Source organism: Cynocephalus volans, chromosome 3 (genome assembly GCF_027409185.1).
Source record: "Cynocephalus volans isolate mCynVol1 chromosome 3, mCynVol1.pri, whole genome shotgun sequence".
Classification (NCBI taxonomy): domain Eukaryota; kingdom Metazoa; phylum Chordata; class Mammalia; order Dermoptera; family Cynocephalidae; genus Cynocephalus; species Cynocephalus volans.
Window position 1 is genome coordinate 87,132,086 of NC_084462.1, and position 16,017 is coordinate 87,148,102.

At 48.1% G+C, this 16,017-nt stretch overlaps 1 protein-coding gene across 1 annotated transcript in view; it reads right to left on the reverse strand.

Moving 5' to 3' along the window:
- Nucleotides 1-16,017, reverse strand: part of GLDN (gliomedin) — a 57,001-nt gene that overhangs the window by 8,538 nt on the left and 32,446 nt on the right. The window contains exons 3-5 of the mRNA XM_063092265.1: nucleotides 13,048-13,065; nucleotides 12,626-12,733; nucleotides 1,712-1,849 (exon numbers count right to left, since the gene is read on the reverse strand). Of these exons, the coding sequence (XP_062948335.1) occupies nucleotides 1,712-1,849; nucleotides 12,626-12,733; nucleotides 13,048-13,065 (264 nt within the window). The remainder of the gene's footprint in view (nucleotides 1-1,711; nucleotides 1,850-12,625; nucleotides 12,734-13,047; nucleotides 13,066-16,017) is intronic.

The window sequence follows — 16,017 nt, forward strand, 5'->3', positions numbered from 1 at the left end:
GCAATAATGAGCAGCTCCAGGTAGCTTCACTGAGCTTATGCCTTCCCAGACTCAACTTGTCTATGCTGAGCTGAGGGACAGCCCACAGCAGGCGCTGAGTACCAACTACACGCCGGAAACTGTGCTGACAGTTTTACAAATCTCCAATCATTCTTCCAAAGTACTCTGTGAGGTAGTAGCACTATCCCTTCAGGAAACTGAGTCTTAGAGAAGTTAAGTGATTTGCCCAGGGTCAGAACCTGAAGAGAGTTGGAGCTCAAGTTCAGGTGTGTCTCACTCCAAAGCTCCTCCTTTCTTCATTGGCCAGTGTCAGTGGGTCTCAACCCCACTGCTTATTTGAATCTCCTAAGGAACTTTAATAAAATTTGAATGCCTGGACCCCATCCCAGCCCAATTAAGTCAGAATCTTGGTGGGGAGGTTGGTCATCTGTACCTTTTAAAACTTCCTGGTATGCAGCCAGGTATGAGAAGCACTGGTAGAAGAAATCAGGAGCTCCATTAGGTTCTGGTTCTATTCAGCTTTGTGACCTTGGGCAGAGAACGTGACCCCTCTGAGCCTGTTTCTTTATCTCCAAGTTGAGTCTCATAATCTCTGCCCTGCCCTGTGAAAACCACCGAGGCCATTGCTATAATGCTTTGACAGCTGTGATCCCTACACAGCTGCAGGCAGCCACTCCTTTAAGTTTAGGTAGCCAATGTGGCTGCAGCCCTTTGCAAGAGCTGTTAGTTCTGGAGCTTTTGTAAAGATGACATTTGCTGGGCTGTTCAGCCTTTGATTCTATCCTTCTATCCTGGGCTGAAACTGGTGAGCTAAGGTCTCTGTAGCTGCCTCTTCCCAGCCAGACCAAATAAGCCTTTTTGGTCTTTCTAGACGGGGCAAGCAGGGGACACAGGGGCTGATGGTAGGTTTACGTTCACTTCAGAAGGGGCAGAGCGGACATGGTCCGGCACTCCTACACTTCTCCACTCTCCACCAGAGGACACAGTCTCTTGAATTGGGGTACACTCAGGAATGGTGCTTTTCTGCATGGTTTCTGGTTTCTGCTCTCAGGTATTCAATAAATGTTCACTGAGTGTATTCATAGAATAGTTATGTTTTTATGATATATGGGGTCTCCAAAGTACCATGCTTTTAAAATTCTTCTGCTGCCCCTTTCTGCATAACAATCAGCTGTCACTTACTCTTTTCACCACGTGATTGTCTTTGTGTGGATCGCTGCCCCTTTGTGTGGCTCCTCCCCAACAAAAACCAACTGTCTGCTCTCACCCTGGGCTGGAATATCAGCCCCTGTTATCCTGCCCCAATCCTGTGTCAAAAGGCTTAGGATCAGAGCCTGAGGATAGCACTACCTCAACCATGAAGAAAATGCTTGTGCTCCTGTCCGTCATCCTCTGAGGTGTCTTAAGTTGCTTGCTTACTTGTCTTGCTCTGAATTGTGCTGGATTTCAATAGATACTCAGAAAAGGAAGCTCCCTTCACCCCAGTCAATCCAACCAGGCTTTTAGACCTGAATTATTTAACACATGCTTAGATCCCAGATCTGGTCTTGCCCACATGGAGTAACATGCACAGATTTCTCCTTTTTGAAACCACAGCCACTAAAACATACTGCAAAACAGATGGCCACATAAAGCCAATACGGAGAGAAGATGCAGTGCAGCCCTTGTGTTGAAAACCAGGCAGCTGTCTGCACCCAGGAGCGCCCCCTACCTGCCAGAAGCACATCGTTGGACACATCTCCTTTGTCTCCCTTCTCACCCTTCTGCCCTGGTGGGCCCTCGTTTCCAGTCGAGCCCAGTTCACCAGGGTCTCCCTTTTCCCCTGGACTTCCTGTGGCTCCAGGTAAGCCTGAGAAAAAAATGACATTAGCCTGTTGTGCAAGAAGTTCTGGTCTACCATTTTGTCATTTTGTAATACAGTCGGCTCTCATCCGCATGTTCCATATTTGCCAAGTCAACCAAGGATCAAAAATATTCAAGAAAAAAAAAAAAAAGGAAAATAACAACATGACAATAAAAAGTAATACAAATAAAACACAATATAGTAAAACAGCTATTTACATAGCATTTACATTGTATTAGATGTTATAGGTAATCTAGAGATGACAAAGTATTCAGAGGATATGCATAGGTCATATGCAAATGCTATACCATTTTATATCAGAAACTTTAACATTTGTGAATTTTGGTATCCATGGAGGTCCTATAACCAATCCCTTGCAGATACTGAGGGACGACTGTATTGTACTTTGTACTTTGGGATAAAGCAGCTTTACAAACCAAACACATAACCCTTCATAACCATTTTAGGGAAGCAATGTGGCCATGAATTCATTAAAGAAGAGTGAATTCATTTCCAGGTGGCTCTGCTGGAATATTTTCAGGGAAATCTGGCTGAGCCAACAGGTTGGAGAGAGAAGTGAACCACAGAACGGATGATCACAGGCAACAGCATAAAGAGGATAAGAAAAGCCTAATTAGAAGCCTGGCACCATCCTCTCAAAGGATAAACGGGACACTCAGAGGGCTGTTTGGTGCTAGAATAGTGGGTGTCATCTATGTTATTTAGCTTATTCCTCACGGCATATTGGAGCGGTAGGCTGGGCAGCTATTCTTACTCTCATTCTACAGAGGTTGAAACTAAGGCTACATTGGCTGTAACTAATGCTGTTAAATGAACAACAAAGGGCCTCTGATTGCATCTCTAATGCCCTTTTCTGTGACATTCTAGTGCAAAATACTTTAAATCCCAATAGCAAAACAAGTAAAGTTGCTTTAGGACAACCATTAACAGGGACGGTGATAGTGTGAACAAAAGGTAGTGAGTGAAATTTCTGCTTCATGTGGAGCCGTGACTCCAGGAATTACTTTCCTCCCACACACCACTAGAACCAGTCAAGGTCTAAGCAACAACTCTTCTCAGCACTGGACTGCGGTCAGCACAGGGCACCCTTGATTATCTCTGCTTACTGTTGGGAGGTAGTTCCCAGAAGCTTGGGGAGGGAGAACTCAAAGAGCCTGGCAATCTCATGGAGTTGAGGAGCCAAAAATCAGAGTTTGGGAAGGTGGAGGTGGCTAGAATTTGTGAGATAGAAGAGCAGAGAGGAGAGAGCTATGTAGAAAGAGCCCTGGAGATCTGCAGATGAATCTCTGGCTGAGTGTTGACCTATGCAGGGTGGAACTCTACAAGGCCAGAGAGAATTCACGGACAGTTCACTATACAATTCTCAGAGCTCACCCAGCAAGAAGTTTTCATTCCCATCAGTCAATGTGGAGAGATCTCATAAAATAATGGGATATTGGGTAGAGCCCTTGGAAAAGTCTTGTTTTAGTAGCAGGGCTAAATTAGGGTAAAGGCTGCTGTGGACCCATCATTACAAAGCTTAAAAACAAGCTTTGAAAGGATCAAACTGTTCTGCAAGTAATTTAACCGTCTGCCAGAAGAGTCCAAAATTTAAACTATTCAGTCAATGTAATTTAGCATATTAACAATTTAAGCAAGAAAAATTGTATGATTATCTCAACAGATGCAGAAAAAGCATTAGATAAAATTCAATACCTATTCTTAATAAAAATTCTCATCAAAGCAGGAATAGAAGGGAACTTTCACAATGTGAAAAAAGGCATCTATGAAAAACCTACAGCAAACATCACTCCTAACGGTGAAAGACTTAGTGCTTTCCATCTAATATCAGGAACAAGGTGAGGGTATCAATTCTCATTGCTTTTATTTAGCATTCTACTAGAGGTTCTAGCCAGAGCAATAAGGCAAGGAAAAAGAAATGAAAGGCACACAGGTTGGAAGGGAAGAATTTAAACCTTTTATTTGCAGATGACATGATTGTTCATGTAGAAAATCTGGAACTCATCAGTACACAGGTCTACTGGGGCTTTCAGAGGGGAAGTAATTGCCTAATATTGTGCAAACATATTGCCAGATATGGATTAATTAATACAATACTCTATTTCAGAGAATATTTGCTCATTTTGACAACAGCTTCCTGGAGATACAGCTCAACAGAGATACTGCAGACATTTCAGGCAACAGAGAAGAGCCAGAGGCATGTTTTAGTGCAAGCAAATCTTTAGTTCCTCTTAATGTTCATAGCCAAGAGGACTTAGATCTCTTGCCTTTTCTAATTACACTGCCAGCCCCCATGCCACTCCTTCTGGGCCTTGGCTAAGTGACTGCCCATTTATCCCTCTCTTATGCCTCATCAACTTGGCCAATCCTCATTCTCCACTCGTCATCCTTCTGGCATTGCAAATGTCCTCCCTCCAGATTTAAAACCATATCTGGACCCCCCCACCACCAACTGCCAGCCCCATTAGATTACAATGTAATCATCCCAAGAGAATCATAGCATTCCAGATCAGAAGGACCTTAAAGGTCTTTTAGATCAACCTCCCACCCAGTCCTACAACCCTTTCTACACTACTCAATTGCCTCTTCTCAAGCCCTTTCAGTGATGAGAAGGTTATCACATAATAACACATGCTGCCATACCAGTCAAGTGTTCTCTGAAACATAAATCTGGAGCTCTTAGCACTTTTCATTTACCCTGAAGGAGTGATAAGCATTCAGAATGGTTTCTGCTCTTCCATATACAAGGGATTGTCCATGCAAAACCATCTCAAGGAAGATATCAGTGAATGAAAGAACCTCAAAGTGCTGAACACTGTTATAAAATGTAGAGAACAAAGAAACGTCTGCTAGATTTCAGCCAACCATAAAAAAACTCAGTGAATAACTGAAATTCATCTATAGCTGCCTCTGGGAGGCAGAAGCCTGGCACCCTCACCTCTGTTGGTGGTAAACTTCGGGCAGCCTGCCCTGGTGAAGTTGGGGGGACACAGTGGCAGAGATTCTAAAGAGGGGCAGGGGGAGCTCCTCCATTGTCAACACTTGCTCTGCCATGGGTCCAGTAATACAGGGGAGAGTGAGTCACATCGTGTCTCTTGGTGGTGGGGGGTCATGGCTCATAATGCATCTCTCACAACAGCACTGAAAACCCATCGCTCTGGGTCATCTCTGCCCAAGGCCACCTGGACATCCGACTGGAAAATAGTTCACTCACTTGAGAGGAGCCCTTATGCAGAGCCCTCTGCATGAGAAGATGTTCTTTTGTTAGCATTTTAAACAGGCAATTTGGCACATTATCTGAAGGAAACAAAAGATGAGAACGTTGCCATAGAGTCCAGCCAGCACAATGCGCCAAGTGTAACTGATACATTCTATAAGTTTCACATAACCCAGATTTAGCAGTGCTCAGGGAAATGGTATCTGCTAGCTACCTGAGAGAGAGTTTTCTTTTTCAGCCATTTATTCTAGTCACAAAGAGCCTTTCTGTATCATCATCCAATTTCCCCTTACTTTCTTTTATTCCTTCCTCTTATGCCTTTATTTTCTTTCTCAAAAAGGCCATATGTGCAATAAGAAAATGTCCATATTGTAATGTAGCTGTTGTAATGCAGCCCCCACAGGGGCAGGTATTTAAAGCTATTAAAGGCCTTTTCTTGAGGATGTATGTTGACTTTTACCTGGGTTGTGCATGACAATAAGCTTTCAGTAAGAAAGGGTTGGGGCATTTTGTCTCTGTACAGTCTGCCTTTGCCCTCTTGTCAACCGTCACCTCTGACAAAGCACCCCCTTGTCTTCGTTGGTAAAATCACCCTGGCCGTGCATTGGCCGTGGTGTGTCAGAAATAAAACACCACCTTATCGCAATTCACCAGCAGAGGACCTGTGTGTGGCATCTTCTACTCTGCCTGACTCAGGGAAGGTAGGGAAGGTCAGGGTGCAAGCCGTGCACAGTGACACTGCAATGCCATGGGATCTGGACCCTGGCATTGTTTGTCCCATGACTCCTGGCTGGCTTTGAGTCAGCACATTCTGCCAGAGAATCAAGTCCAGATTCTGCCTGCCTCACTTGTGTCCTAGAAGTGGCTCTCTGCTGTTTTACTTCTGCAGTGTCGCCCACTCAAAACAACCAGTTTCGCCAGCATTAGAGTTTGGGGTGTGCGATATCTCTGGGCTGGGGTCAACTCCGTCATCTGCACAATGGGGGGTGAGGGAGGACGTCTTATTTTTGGCAGTACCATCTGTCGCCGACTAGGGTGGGGGGGAATGGGGGCCAGAGGGTGTCACACAAAACCCAGTCCCAAGACACAAATAAGGAGGAGGGAATTTATTTCTGGGTTTTTTTGTTTGTTTTTTGTTTTTTATGAGGATTTAATTTTTAGAGAAGACACTGCTGCCTTAACTCTTTTAAGTGAGAAAATGAGAGACTGATGGGAAAGAAAATGCTTGATTTTGAGGCAACAGAACATCACACTTTATAGAAGATGCTAGTTGCACCACCGACCACATTCAAGTTCCTTTCAGTTCCAAACCTTCTCTCCAAGTCTAAGTCTGTTTTCAAATGAATACAGAACATTTTTCACTTAGATTCCCTTTTAGTCTAAAACCAAGTTTCTCCTTCCTCATTTTTGGAAACAACAGCAATACTAATAGCTAACACTGATGTAGCATTTACTATGTGTCAGGCCCTATTCTTAGCACTTTATACATAGTAACTCATTTAATCTTCCTAACAACACTATGAGGTTGATGCTATTATTGTTTCCATTTTACAAATGAGGAAACTGGCACAGAGTGGTTAAGTAACTTGCCCAAGGGCACACAGCTAGTGCACAGAAGAGCCAGGTCCCAAACCAAGCCATCTGGCTCCGGCTCTGGCTCCCTGCTCTTCCGCCAGCATTCTTAGTGTTTCGAAGGTCAGAAACAGAATCTTTTACTTCAGTCTCCTGGAGACAACTATGAAGCTAGAGATCTTAAGCTCTGGATTCATCGGGGCAGTCTTCTTCTCAACAGCCCCCAGTGGCTCCCAGTTGCCTCCTGCACACTTAGAGCTGAAGCCCCTGGACCTATGTTGAAGGCCATTATCCCCCAGCTCCACCCCAATATAGCCTGGGTCCCCACTAACACCCCAGTGTGGCCTCATTACCTGTTAGCCTAGGCCTTTCTGCTCTCTCCCTGCAATGCCTCCCTCCTTCCCTTTTCTTATTTCCAAGATGTTGATCGCATGTCTCTCGTCCTGTGCACTCACTTCTACTGCAGAACCCGTCCTTTGCACAGGGTCCTATTTGTTCATTATCTGCACAGGGAAATCCAGCTTTTTCTTCAGGCAGTATTGTGTACTGTGACATATAAAGCAGTATTCCAACCAGAATGAATAGCTGTGTAATACATGCTGCCTGTAAGACATATCTTCTCTTTCAACTGGACTGCAAGTCCAGATAGACAGACACCATGTTCTGTTCTTCTCATACATGCATTCATTCATTCATGCATTGATTCATTCATTCTTTCTTCACTCATCAATTATTTATGAGCCTCAGCTGGGCCCTGGCTAAGAGCTGTGACAATAATAAAATCTATAAGACATGGTCCCTGACTTCATAGACAAACACGATAGCAGAGTATTTAAAACTGGAAACCATGGCAGAGTTGTAACCCAACCTCCTCAGTCTACACACGAGGAGGTCAAGGCCCCAGTGGTGAAGTGACTTGCCTGAGGCATCAGGGCCAGTTGGGCTTTGAGGCAGGTGCTCCTAGAGCTCCTTCTGCTGTTCCCCGCTGCCTTGAAAGCAAGGGACACACGGTATGAAAGCAATTGTCGGACTGGTAGATTATTACTCACTGAACTGCGTGTTCTCACAAATGCCCTGCAGACCTGTCTGAAAGGATGGAACCCTCCCAGCCCTCCTGGTGAGATTCAGCATAAGGGCTCAGGGTGGAGGGTGTCTGAAGCCCTGTATCCTCCAACAGTGACCGGCGCCAGATCTCAAGGCCCGGGTTTCCCTCCTGTGTGCTCCTGCTCTGTGGTGCCTCCAATCACCCTGTGCTCTCAACTTGGGCCCAAGTCTCTTGAGCATGGAAGTTGAGTGTTGTCACGGTTAACAGCAGGGATCCAGAAGTCAGAGAGACCTGGATTCAAGCCTGCTTCCTCTGCTTACTAGCCTTTTTTTTTTTTTTTTTTTAAAGATGACCGGTAAGGGGATCTTAACCCTTGACTTGGTGTGGTCAGCACCACGCTCACCCAGTGAGCGAACCGGCCATCCGTATATGGGATCCGAACCCGGGGCCTTGGTGTTATCAGCACCGCACTCTCCCGAGTGAGCCACGGGCCGGCCCCTGCTTACTAGCCTTTTAACATTAGACAAGGCTTGTCTCTTCATTCAACTTTGAATTCACTGAGCTCCTTCGCTGGGTGTTCCAGGCCCTGGAGGCAGGACAGACAAGGCCCGGCTCTCAGGGACCTCACATTCTACCCAGGGAGTCAGATCATCAGCACATCAGCAAATAAACACCATGACGTATCCTCAGGGAGGGATGAATGTTTTGGAAGGAAGCAGGGGTTGTGACTGAGTGGGTGAGGCAGGGGCCAGGGATACTTGCAGAGGAGCTGACATCTGAGCTGAGTCCTGCATCATGGGAAGGACCAGCCATGGGAAGGGCAGGGAGAGGGCATCAGGGCAGTGGTCACAGCAGTGTCCTGGGGCAAGGGAGGGCTTGGCCTGCTTGTGAAACAGAGGATAAGGTTTCTTCATATGGAAAACATATGGTAACGAAAATCTCTCTCCCCTTTGGACTTCATGAGCTAAGTACACAGAGCCCTTAGCAGAGTGCCTAGCAGTAGATGTTAGCTGTTTATTATTGTTCAGAAGATTGTTGCTAGAGGGCACATCCCACCCTAACTGAGACCCTATCTCTGTGGGACACAGTCCCCGTTTCCCTGTTTTGGCAACAGCACTTGCTGTTCCCTCTTTATGGGATGCACTACCCCACCTTCCCTCCCCCAGCCTGTCTGGCAAACCACTAACAATCCTTCAGCTCTCAGCTTGTTTCAGCGCAGCCACCACGCTGGCCTGGCAGGTCACCTCCCTGAGTGAAGTCCTGCAGCGCCTTCCTGAGGGCTGACAGCAAGACCCGGAATGCTTAGCCACGGAAGGCTCTGGAAGGACCTGGCCCCTGCCCCCAACTTCACCTGGCCGCGTTCACCACCCCAGCCCCCAAGCCACAAATGCAGGGCCTTTGTGTGCTGTGCCCTCCCCTGGGCTGCGCCCTCCTCTGCTCTCATCCTTCAGGTCTGACCTCAGACCTTACCTCCCCACCCCCTCTCTACTACTGTATCTTATAGCACCCAGCTCTCCCTTCAAACATGCATCTCACATTGTGGTTCTAGATGTGTGTGATGGCTACTATTAACGTCAGCCTCCCCACTAAAGATGGAAAGCTCCAGAACAGGGACCGCATCTGTTTTGTTTCCCACTGGCACTTGAAACCTACTCAGTAAATATTTGTTGACGAATGTCGCCACCCTCTCTGAGGTGCTCCTCCCGCTGCTCAGTCCCTCCTCAGCCTCCTTTGCTGGCTCATCCCTTCTCTTTGGTCACTAGATGTTAGCGCTTCTCAGGGCCCGACCCCAGCCCTCCTCTCCTGTCATCTCCCTCCCTAAGTGGCCACACCCTCACCCACATGCCCACTGGCCTCCACGACTCCCTAAGTACACCTCCAGCCCCGGCTCTCCCCCAGCTGCAGACCTGTATCTCCAAGGCCCCGACGCCTCCCCGCGGATGTCTCAAGGCCTCTCAAACTCAGCACATCCCATGCTGAGCCCACAATTGTCTCCCTAAACCTGAGTCGAGTGCAGGGCTCCCCCATCCATCCAGTCAGGCAGGACAGAAACCTTAGTGTCAGTCTTGGTGCCTCCCGCCCCCACACACCTTATATCCCCCCGCATGGGGTACTCGTGATTTCACCCCTAAATACCACTTAACTGCATCAGTCTTCCCACCCCGCACTCGCCATGCCCTCCACCTGCACCGTCGCGTGGTGTCCGACCCGTCTCCTCGACTCCACTCTTGCCCGCCGTGTGCTGGCTCTGATGTGTTCTCCACGACAGCCACAGCCATGCTCAGGCTCATCTGATCGAGTCGCTCCTACCTGAAGTCCCTCAGAGGCTTCTCATTGCTCTCAGAATAAAGCCAATTCCCCTCTGTGGCCCTGCCAGCCGGTCCTTCCTCCCTCTTCCTGCAAGTGCTGGGTGGGAATCCATCCTAGGTCTCAGGATGGATACAGGAGAGAAGCACAGCCTTGGGGCCTTCAGCAGGGTGGCTGAGGACAGTGTGGCGCTTTCTCTGGAGTCTGAGCTGGCCCAGGGCTAAGCAATGCTTTCAATGACCTCTTTCCATAGAGCCAGGCTCTTCAAATAACCTTTGTCTTTATACATCTAGAATATGGGTCTGTCTCCCACTTCCCCTGCTGGGGCCCTCGCTGACTCAACTTCTGTCCTCAGTATTAGTGGGGGCTTCTCAGTCTAGTGTTGCTGACACCAGGAGGCCTCCTCATTTGGAGACTGACGCAGAGGACGGTCTGCATCGTTACTGCGGTTCCTATGGGATCTCTCAGAAGCCAAGGATTGGGGTCCACCTCCACTGATAAACAGGATCCAACACCTTGTCACTCTTCTGCTGCTGTCCCCTGCCCCAAGCCTCTGCCCTCCCCTCATGCAGCCTCCCTCAGCACAGCTGCCAGAGCTGTCCTGTCACCGAGATGTCAGGGCATGGCTCTGCTCCGCTTCAAATGCTCCCCTTCTTCCTCTGAGTACAAACCACAGTTCTTAACATACCCAGGGCCGACCTGATTTGGCCTCGTTAACTCTCTGGTCTCAACTGGACTATGTTAACCCCTCGCCCTCTCTGTCAGCCGTCTGGCTGCTTGCTGTTCCTCAGCTCTACAGGAGCATTGAACTTACAAGCTCTGCCTAGAGCCTCCCCAGATAGCCCAGGATTCCCTCTCTCACTTCCTCCAGGGATTTGCTCAAAGGCCCCTTCTCGGGGACATCTTACCTGGCCTCCCAATCTGAAATCACCCCCTCCCCACACCTCCTATCCCCTCTCTCAGCTCTGTTTTTTCTCTTTAGCACTTATCACCATGCAACAGACCATATATTCTACATATTGATCTCATTTATGATCATCCCTTCCCAATAGAACATAAACCTCATGAAGGCAGGGGCTTTGTCAGCTTTCTTGTTTCTGATCTGCCATGCCTAGAACAGTGCCTGCTGCATGAATCTGTGCTCCACAATGAAGGAACAATGCTCTTCTGCCTTCCCTGGGTGTGGGCTGCATGCTGAGCCTGTCTGCTCAAGATCAGGGATCTGCCTCAGGCCTTGCCAAGACCACTCCTTTCCCTCCTGCCCCAAACCCATTTCTAGCATGGGGCCCCCCAAAGTCTGCCCTCATGCTGAATCCTCAGGACTTGATCACATTTTTGGAGTCCTCCTAGGATAAACAAATGTCTGCACACTGACAGTCATGATTATTCTTCTCCAATCCTCATTTATAATTATTATTCTACGTGTAATGATTCATTACTGCTCTGTGATTCCAGTTGTAATTGCTGGCCTTCTGAGGACTGGGCCAGCTTGGACTGTGTGCCCATTTTCACAGGGGCTGCCCCCAGACACGTGAGCAGGCAGGCCTTGCCAAGTGGCAGAGGTGCTCAGCAGTTCTCTTCCTCTCCACTGGCTCTCACTTCAACTGCTTATGGGAATAAAAGCAGAGGTACTAAAAGAGGTAATGATGCTGTCTGGAAGAATTTTCTAGTATTTCTTCTAGTCTAGGGCCTGTCCAGGTGAGTTTGGGTAGCAGAACCAGGAGACTGAATATAAGAGGATGTAGTGGAGTCTCTAGCTACAAGCAACCTCTCCCTGCCCCTCAGCAGTGGCCTTGACTGGTGGCCAGGAGTCAGGCCTTCCTAGAGGCCTCCTGTGTAGTCTTTTGCCCATGCACTTGAGCCCCCACCATGCCATGTACCCGCTTCCTTCATGTGAATCTGCCCTGTCCTGCTCCATGAAGTCCCCAAGACTGGGGCTCAGAGCCCTTCAGAAGCTGCCATACCTGTCCCCCAGCCTCCTGCTAAGCTCTGCACCAGTCCCCGCTTCTCACTGCTCCCGAGACACATCTGACACCTTGGTGCTTCTGGGCCTTTGCTAGGTGGTGGCAATGCCCTCACTCACAACATGGCAGAGGAAGTCCCTCTGAGACCCCAGCCACAACTTTGTAATCACGCTGTGATCTCCAAAGAAGGGACCCTCTGACCTGAGACGAGCCTCAGGGAGGCCCAGGTGCTGCCTTTCCTCTAGCGAGGAAAATCTTCTTCAGGGGCCAACACCAGTTCATTAATTTTCAACCACACATGGATTTGCTTTGCAGGAGGAGGCAATAGAGGGCAAGACAGGGGCTGAACCTCAAAAGAACGTGGAGCATTGGCACCTGTGGCTGTCATGCAGCCCATGAGCACCCCTCCCTTTCCACCTTTCTGGCTGCATCAGAGCCAGCAGAAGGGTGGAATCAGTTGGAAATAAACATTTGTCAGAGTTGGACCAAAAAGAATGCTCTTGGCATTCCAGAATGTATGGCTTGCAGGTGAGAGTTAAACCAGTTCTTCATGCAGAGATCAAACACCTTAGCCCGAAGCATGCAGCTTTAGCCCATCCCCAGTGCAATCACAGAGACAAGCAACAAGGAAATTAATGAGAGGAGCTGCCAAATACCCATTTTTCCTTTTCTTCCATTTGCTCCTTTTTCGCCTTTTGGGCCCTGGGGACCAGGCTGTCCATCTGATCCATTGTGTCCTGGTTGCCCACCAACTCCTGGAGGTCCTGCATCAAAACATGGAAAAATCTTAAAATCTTTAAAAATCTTCACTGAAGTTAATGTGATTTCCTTTAGCTGGTGAAACTGAGCAGGACTGCCCACATCCTCTCCTGCTCCTTCCCTTCCTTCTCCATCTGAAGCAGTAACAGGTAGGGGGATGGGGATGGCAGGTTCTCAAGTGAGAGGGGCAGGAAGGAAGGGTTCCTAGCCAGGGCTGCCTCCAGGCTCCTCCCCAATCCCGTCTGTCCCTTCTGAGGGATCCTGGGGATCAAGCCACTCATAGCCTCCCCTTAAACTAGAAAAGTCCATGGTCTCTTACCTGGTGGGCCAGGTGGTCCTACAACAGAAAAAGAAATTCAGATGATAAATCACACAGGCGGGAGAAAGCAAAATCGGCACCACACCCAAAAAACAGAGAGCTCCCTCCCCACCTCAAATCATCTACTGACCCTAAGGAACCAATCCACATCTTTTATTTAGAACTCATTATATTTGGCCAAAAGATCCTTAAAAATAATTCCACAAAGACCCACTTGCCAACCAAAACACTTAAGATTCAAGGGACCAAGAATAATTCCTGAGCTGGCTTCACTATGAATTCATGAAATTAGTCATCTCTCAAGCAGTCAACCTAATTAACTGCGGGTCATTGATAGAAAGGGGGGCACTAGTGTGGCCCTGGTGTAGGCTAGGTGCAGCAAATGGAGGTGCTGTTATCGCAGGCTGGGACCTGTCTGTCACGAAGGGAGTCCTCAGTGCTCACATGCAGCCAGCTTGTCTCCTCTGGGCTGCCAAGGGGAGCTGAGAGCAGAAGCTGGCTCGCTGGGTCTCTGTTTTGTTGCCTGAAAGAGCCTGAGAAAAACTGAGGGCCCAGATCAGGTAACAAATACTTTCCTTAGCGTGTAATCACCCAAGGATCTAAAGAGTACAGATGAATCATTTACACATAGTCTAGCAAAATGGTCTTGCTTCCACAGACAGGAGTTTCTTATTGTGCACTATTCTATTTGAGCACTCAGACAAGCTAATGAGGTTGCCACATGAGAGTTGAGTTCCTTTTGTTTCTCTAAACCACATATAATGATTACCAGTATAGGAGTGGAAAGGTCTTTCCATAAATCCAAGCCTATGACCATTCAAAAAACAAGAATTTACTAAGCACTGACTATCTGCACCTACTTGACCAAGAAATCTCAGTCCCCATGTCTGTTGTGTTCACAGTCTATGCACAGTAGATGGACTCTTTGAAACCACAATGCAATATGAGAGAGCTACAAAAAACAGCCACCCAAAGGAGTACTGGGGCAGGCTGGGCACACAGCAGTCAGAGAAGGCTTCCCAAGAAGGTGAGCCTTGAGCTGTGGCGCTGAAGAAATGATAACCTTTAGATGGCTGCAGATGAAGGCCAGGCATTCCATGCAGGGGACCAGCAGGAACAAAGGTACACGATGGGAACTTGGAAGTCAGGGCAGGAGAAAGAAAGAGGATTGGCCAAGCTGGAGTGTGTAGAGATGAGATTGAATAGGGTCTTAGGTGGGGTGGACTTGAATGCCAAGCCAAGGGGTATAGACCATATCTGCAAGGCAGTAGGGGCGATAGTAGATTCTTAATCAGGGGGATGACACTGTGAAATCAGTGAGGTTTGAGATCCTCTTTGAAGCTGGAAGTTGAATAGAACTAGGTGGAACGAGATGAGAGAGGCACAGAGAGATAAAACGTGGCAGGGGCGGGGGAGGGTGAGGGGAAGTGGAGAAAGTACCTAGAAGAGCTCTGTAGTTTAAACCAGTAACAAGGTTTTCGATAAATGTGGGGGCTCTAGAGTCGTAGAGAAAGGTAGAAATTCAAGAAGTATTTCACAGAATGAGCAAGACTACATGTCTGATTGGGTAGGGGGCAAAGGAAGACAACTGAGGGCATGGGATACCGCCAGATAGATGAGGGGACTATTGGAAGAACAGGTGTTTGAGGGTGTGCTTTCAGTACGCACAGTCCTACTTTGGGCAAAAATGACTTGGTGAAAATGGCATCATCACATTCTCTAGAGTCCCTACAGCCTGTGGCTACACAACTTTACCACCAGATGGCGCACATGTGCTGGAAAGGGGGTGATGTGACTGTGAATAGAGGTTGGGGGAAACCCATCGATCATCGTTCCTGACTACAGATGGAGCCAGATTCAGATGTACAGACCGGTGGAAGGACAATCTGACCGTAAGAAGCAAGAATTGATTGTATAGAGCAGGCTTCAAGAGTTCCCAGGACAGTTCAATAAACATGTCCTTGCAGCGGGACTACTGGTGAGAACTCCTGCTGGAGCTGGATATTTAGGATCCATTAGCCATGGCCAAGGGCCTCACTATGGTGAAATGCTTAGATTAGGGTTTCCTGAAAGAGCTCTACTGACACCCTATGGCTACAGTCCTATCAGAGAAATCCACAGAATCACCTGCAATGTTTGTTAAATGCAGATACCTGGGCCCCATCTGGAAATTGGAATGCAGTCTGGATTTACAGTGCGGCCCAGGAACCTGTGTTTTTACCAAGCACCACAGGTGACTTGGCTGCAGATGGTCATGGGCCCCCAAAGTGATGTGAAAATTTTCTGGGAAAAGAATCAGTCACAAATAGCAGAGCCTTCAAGGGGTCCCTGAACCTAAATAGGTTCAGAGCTGCTATTCTCAAGGGAAGAGTAAAATGTTCAGGCCAGATTTCGGGATGGAAGGGCGGAGGGCCACACCCCAGCTTGAGGGAGGCAGGTGAGGGAAGAGGAAGCAGGAAAGAGAGAGAGTAGTCAGAAGACATGCAGGAGGGAATTCTGCAGGTAACAGAAGAAACCCAAAACTGCGTCAAATAATATCAAATGTCATGATGTGTGCTAACTGTGCATTTAAAAAAACGTCTTCCAGCATATTTCCTCACTTCCTGACCCGTCTCCCCTTCTTGAGTGCCAGACCCTCTACGAATCCACATTCACGCTAATACTGCATGTAGGGCTGGTGTCCTGGGCCTGCCACTGGTGCAGGTGCACAGGGCTCACCTCAGAAGGGGGCTCTGTGCTTGGGTTTAATGCTCTGTGGCTGCCGTGTAGAAATTCTTAACAATTTTATCTTTGCATGTATGTTTAGTAAGTGAAGTGCATGGGACAGTGGCGCATGCAGTGGAGCCTTGGTTATCACACCCTCTGGTGAGGCAAGGCTTTGTGTTCTCCAAACTCGGTGTCATGGTCCTCTTCCTGGACCCACAGAAAGACTATACTTCCCAGCTCTTCTTGCAGATAGGGTGGGGCAGG